This window comes from Triticum aestivum, chromosome 1B (assembly GCF_018294505.1).
Source record: "Triticum aestivum cultivar Chinese Spring chromosome 1B, IWGSC CS RefSeq v2.1, whole genome shotgun sequence".
NCBI lineage: Eukaryota > Viridiplantae > Streptophyta > Magnoliopsida > Poales > Poaceae > Triticum > Triticum aestivum.
In genome coordinates this window covers 8,696,788-8,702,561 of record NC_057795.1, presented here as the reverse complement: position 1 = coordinate 8,702,561, position 5,774 = coordinate 8,696,788, and the positions used below count along the sequence as shown (strand labels likewise).

At 45.3% G+C, this 5,774-nt stretch overlaps 1 protein-coding gene across 1 annotated transcript; it reads left to right on the top strand.

Moving 5' to 3' along the window:
* Nucleotides 1-300: 300 nt before the first annotated feature.
* Nucleotides 301-5,088, top strand: LOC123075587 (serine/threonine-protein kinase 19-like). The gene is made up of 8 exons (XM_044498157.1): nt 301-356; nt 686-746; nt 1,229-1,309; nt 1,522-1,614; nt 1,991-2,110; nt 3,842-3,913; nt 3,991-4,068; nt 4,675-5,088. The coding sequence occupies exons 1-8, from the start codon at nt 301-303 to the stop codon at nt 4,864-4,866; spliced, it is 753 nt and encodes a 250-aa protein (XP_044354092.1). The 3' UTR covers nt 4,867-5,088.
* The last annotated feature ends 686 nt before the right edge of the window (nt 5,089-5,774 follow it).

Below are 5,774 nucleotides of genomic sequence, written 5' to 3'. Positions count from 1 at the left end.
CTCCCGGGTGATTGTCTCCTCGGCGCACCTACATCAGGAAATCAATACACTTTGAGAATGAGATATGCAACTATATGGATTAGTGCGCTTCTAAAGCCTGCATCAACTTCATGACCAACACAAATGGTATGACCAATACAGAAGACAACGGCCTGAATTAGAGCAATGGTTTAATAAAGATCACTACTTACTACTCCAATGCTTCCATCCTACCAAGGAAACATGTTTGACAACACACCAAGCAAGCTATCATTTGTCGGCTATTATTCACAATTCTGAAAAGAACTAACTGATCAACCAATGGCTCCATCCATCATCATGGTCTCAGGCTTCACGACCACAATGTTCGTCCTTCAGTAACACCACAAGCTAAGAAGAACCAGCCAACAGCACTTTCTTGAACACAAAATGAGCCAAGGTAACAAAACAAGAAGCCATACATCAAACTTCCATGTTTCTGCAGGTCCAAGCCCCTACCTGGGCAAAGAGAGAGAAAACAAGTTTATTATATCAGCCCATCCAAAACTTCCCTATGTCACAGTAAAGAAAACAATGAGAGTTCTGTCTTCACTCCCAAAGCCAGCCACACTTGTTGTTTACTACAAGCAGGAGAGCGCCTAGTCCAAAAGAAACCGCACAAACACTGCCTTTCAAGTGCCTTTTCTTCATCTGGTTAGCACTGCAGCACCATTTCTGGGACAGTTGACCAGCTTAAATGCCTGCAGCTGCCCAAACACGCCGAGACGGTGAACACTGCTCTTGGTTGAGGTAACTGGCAAATCATTTTAAGATGGACAGCTTGCCGCTCCAAATGAATTTGGTGGATGTCTTGGTGAAAATCAATGCCAAAAGATTGTCGGGAAGTCCTGGACTTGATAGTGATTCTACAAATTTCGTCCATTTGGAGAGAGGCACAACTAGGTGTTCTAGGGAGAGAGCCAGGAGCTTCAGACGATGGTCAACAACATCAACGCATAGGTGGAGCGACGGTTCATGCCTGCCATTTTTTTGGGGGGTGGGTGGGTGGGGGCGTGCTTCTTGCCTACTGCTAATCTCTTGTTTTTTATGTTTGCTCCTCCTCGTAATGGAAAGATGTGGCAATACTCCATGTAAGAATGAAAAAAACATGTTGCAATATGTTTATATAAATTAAGTGTTTCCTTTTATGATGGTGATTCAGTACCATTTCGGCACAAAATGTATCCTTTGCTTTTGTTTCCACTTGTAGGGTGTAACACAGCCTTTCATTTTACAGTCCCAATTGTATAGCAGCGTGAAGGACAGGACACAAGTTGATAGAGATTTGGAGGTTTTGTTTTGAACTTATGCAATAATTCTTTATGTGGACACCACTTTTGTAATGCAATGATAAGTTTGTGTTTTACCTTTGGATTCTTTTCTAGTGATTCTCGTGTTCAATTTTGGTGATTATCATAGACTAATGTATATTAATATCCAATTGCATCAGAGATAATTTTTCCTTGCTCTGATGAAACCTGAACATAGAAATACTTTTTGCAGTCACTGAAGAAAGACAGAGTACTCCGTGTATTCAAACTCAATACTGGGCAGGATGACCATGCAATCATGTTCATGGATGATTATCTGAAACAGGTATATGTTTTTCCGGTATGACTTAAGTAGGTTCACTAGATCTAGATGGTGTTAATGTAATGGAAGTTAAGAGGTGTCATTTAGCTAATCAATCTGTTGTGATACTGTCTACCCAACGAAGCAACCAACCTATCCCATATACCTTGTTTAACCTCATTCAAGCCTATCCTTGCCAAGCTGGATGGCCCTATCCCATATACCTTGTTTAACCAATTAAGCACACGCTAACTGAACTGCATATTTACCATCATATACATGCAGCTCATCTTTTGTTGATAGTAAAGTTTTAGTCATAATGTGACAATTCATCACATTAACTTTACCTATTCGTACTACAAGTTTTAATCTGCTTATCTCTTACACTGAGTGTATGCAGATGGAATCTGCTGTCAGGGGGTCAACGGGCAAAAACCAAGATGGTAGTGAAGTGTTTGAGTGGTTTGAGAAATATGTTCTGCATTCGAAATTGGATGTTAGCATAGATCACCTAGAGATGGTAAGTTTCAGCCAGTTACTGGAGATAAGGGTTGATCCTCTGCAGAATTCTATCTCAACCTTTTCTCTAAAGTACCTCATTACCAAATTTTAACTTCTGTGGAGCTTTGCAATGATCTATCATGGCCACTATTTTTTTGGAACGTAGGCTCCAGAAGAGCCCGGCTTTGAATTAACAAAGCCATCAACCAGCCAGGATTACAGCGACGGAATACAACCACACTCCAACTAAAAGGAAAGAAAACAAAAGGCAAAGATACAATGGCGCCTAGGAGCAGCTCGCAGAGGCATACAACAAGCTAGCAAGCATAGCTAGAGATGCCATGAACCCCAAACACGCCGAGAACCAAGGTAAAAACGCTAAACGTCTCAGGAAAGAGCACCGACGACGGAGCAAAGCACGCCATAGCCGAACGCCTGGGCTTGAAGGAGACACATCCATCCAGATCCATCGTACAGAAGGCCCCTGCCTCCTCGCCTGGCTCGAGGCGCCGCACCGGTGAGCGATGGACATGCTCACCCTAGAACCTGCATGAATGGCATCGAAGGAAACCACAGGGATGGAACCAGGCGTTCCCAGCCTGCCGACGACGCCTAACCTGAAACAGAGCAACGCCAAATGCAAGAGTCCAGGCATGAAACAGGGGCGAGCTGTCGGAATGCACAAATGGGCAGCAGCAATGGCCAAAACCAGATCATCGACTCGCTCGACAAGCAGAAGAGCAGCCACCGGAGGAGGGGAACCCTATCCCCTCCCGTCCTGGAGAATCCACGGGCACCGGAGGAGCCCTGCAGCCCAAAGAAGAGCACCAAACCAGCTTGACCACACGCCTAGGAGGACACCGCCGTGGCTGGAGACACGCCGCCGCCGCCGACACACTCCACCTACACCACAACGAAGCCCACAACCCATCTTTGTTCCCAAAACAACGCCTTCAAGAAGGTTACGGCACCCTGGGCGTCACCGCTGCCCAACAAAGTTGAGGATTTCACCCGGGAAACAAAGGGGAAGGGGGTAGGGGGCAGGACTTGACCGGCGCCTCCAGGAAGGTGAGCGGCACCCGCGAGCGTCGCCGCCGTCGCAGCCGACACGGCTGGCTAGGGGTTTCCCCCGGTCCTGCAGCCCCGTCGCCCACTCCCACCCGCAGAAGACCGCGGAAGTGCGGATCTGAGGGGGGAGACGCTCGTTGGGGAAGAAGGGGAGTGGAGGCGGCCAGATCTGATGCGACAGGAGACGAATCCGCCGCCGCCGCGCGCCGACCCGCAACCACCGGGGCTCTCACCGCCCGCACGGCCGAGAGAACACCGACCCGCGCCCACGTCACCGGGAGCCTAAGCCGGCGGCGCCACACCTGCCGGGGCCGCCGCCCCGGATCCAAAGGCCCCCTGCGGGAGGCGAGGCGGCGAGGGCCCCGCCGCCGCCTTCATCAGCAGTGGGCCGAGCTTGCTCGGCAGCCGCTGCCTCAGGCGGCGGCGAGGGAAGGGCGAGGAGGGAAGGGGGGCGGCGGGGCTAGGGTTTTCGCCCCTCGGGTCGCCCAAGCGGGGCGACACGAGGGAGGGGTGTGTCCGGTTATCTATCATGGCCACTTTGAGCTGACACTTTGTTTTAGTACATTGTTTCTTAAATACCTAGTAATGAAATAGATCTAGCAAGTATTTTCTTAATTGACACTTTGTTAAGAAATAGAATTGCTGTAATAAGGCTTTTCATGTCTTCTGTTTTTCATTGCAGTGTTCACTGCTATCACATGGGGGTGATGCAAGAGATAAACACATCACCCTATTGATGAATGCTGGTCTCCTGGTAAGTATTTTCTTAAATATTAGTTTATGTTCTTAACCAATCATGCTTACTTTTTGTGACATGTTGATATTTTGCAGACACGTCAACTAATAGATCCAAATATGTACTGGTTTTCTATTCCAAGTATTGGTCCTATCTTGAAAGGCCTATCCCAGGTTTGCACTTCTTGTCTTTTCTGTTCCTTGGTGCAAATCTCGTGGTGTTAGTTAATCTTAAAGATGGTTCTAATAATTTTTATGAATATAAAGCTGATCTGCTGACAGAAGTATAATTAGAACATAAGACTAAATTGCGCTCTGTCCCTATGCCTGCAGTTGGGTACATGTAGGTCCATGAAGTCATGTACTTGAAAATTGGACTTATGCCAACAAACTTGCATAGGTTGTACTAATAGGTACTGTTGAAGTGTATATGTAGATTGCATAGCCCTTTCCATTAGGTCGGACTTTTGGTTGCGTTGGCTAGTGCATGAAGTTTAACAGGTACAAAAGTGGTTTTCTAGCTGACATCATATATTTATGGAAGTTTATGGCGACATCCATTTAACACATATTATCACATATTTACACTTCAATCCATGTATATACTTAGAACCATGAAGGATGTATTTCATGAATGCGCTCATCAGGTTATGGTAGTTTGATTCCTCTTGCATTGGCTTTCTGAGTTATTCTTGATGACATAGATGGGCTACTAACTGATTACTTAGAGTTTCGATTTCTCTGTAAGGAGACATTGACAAATGTGGTTATGGTGAGCAGGGGAGGAAGGAAGTTCTTTCATTACTGAACCGTCGGAAGTACAAGGAGATGCTACTATCTTCACTGGAGAAGACGAGGTTGAGGTTATCACCTCTCGACGTGCGGTTCCACCTCCGCGATCTGATTGGGTCTGGTCACATAAAGACGGTTCAAACACCCACCGGCTTACTTGCTCGCGTGTCAACAGATTGATAGACACACCTTTGGATCGATTTTTTTAGCAGTTTCGGCTTCTTCAGAAAAGAACACCGTTTTTCTGCTGAGTCAGCAAAAAGTAGTCAGAGTTTATTTTATTGGTTCCTGCATTCTTTAAGGTCAATTAGTAGGGTGTATTGCAAAAAAGAAATTCTGAGAGGTATTCTGGTCTTGATCTGATTAATGTTTGTATAGTAATGGCGATGAAATGCTGGAGCTTTTTACTTACCAAATGGATTGTTTCCTGTGAAATGCATGGAAACATATTGTTCAATTAAATTGCTCCAAATGGGTCTTAAGTTGGCAGATGAGCTGTGACCTTCTTTAGAGAAGATAGTTCTTTATTCAGAACTGTGAGAATGTGGATTTTTGCAGCCCAGGCTCATGTGTAACATACGGAGTACGTGCCACCCCCTTCGATGCTGGTTGCAAGAGAAGAAAACACAAAAGAACAAGAAAACGACTATTTTATTTGGAACTGATGTGCATTTGTACAACAAGAACCCATTTGCTATTAATACTGCCCCATTTTGAGCCTAGCTTTCTCCAATATTTTCTTCTAGATTTCTTTACTATGATATGCTTATCTTGAAAGGGGGCCGGAAACTTAGCTTAAATCAGTCGATTGCCGTTTCATTCATGTTTCATGATGCAAACAATGGACATGGACAACTCTCTGTTTGTACTTCCCAGTCATGTGATGGTAAGTATGCATAGCAGAACATGTATATTAAGTTCTACTACATGAAGGTTGGTTACTCTGGGTCATTCATGACTAACCTGTTTGCAGATGCAATTTTCGTTCAACCGGTCACTCATTCCTTTGATGTGAGTTCCTTCCAACCAAACATGACATTTCTTTCATTTTGTTTCTGTCAAGAGATTGGAAACTAAACAGTAACATG

Coding starts and splice junctions, on each gene's coding strand:
- LOC123075587 (XM_044498157.1), top strand. CDS start 301: ATGGCTCCATCCATCATCATGGTCTCAGGCTTCACGACCACAATGTTC. Junction 357..685: donor ACCACAATGTTCGTCCTTCA/GTAACACCACAA, acceptor TTAGCACTGCAG/CACCATTTCTGGGACAGTTG. Junction 747..1,228: donor TGCCCAAACACGCCGAGACG/GTGAACACTGCT, acceptor TTCCACTTGTAG/GGTGTAACACAGCCTTTCAT.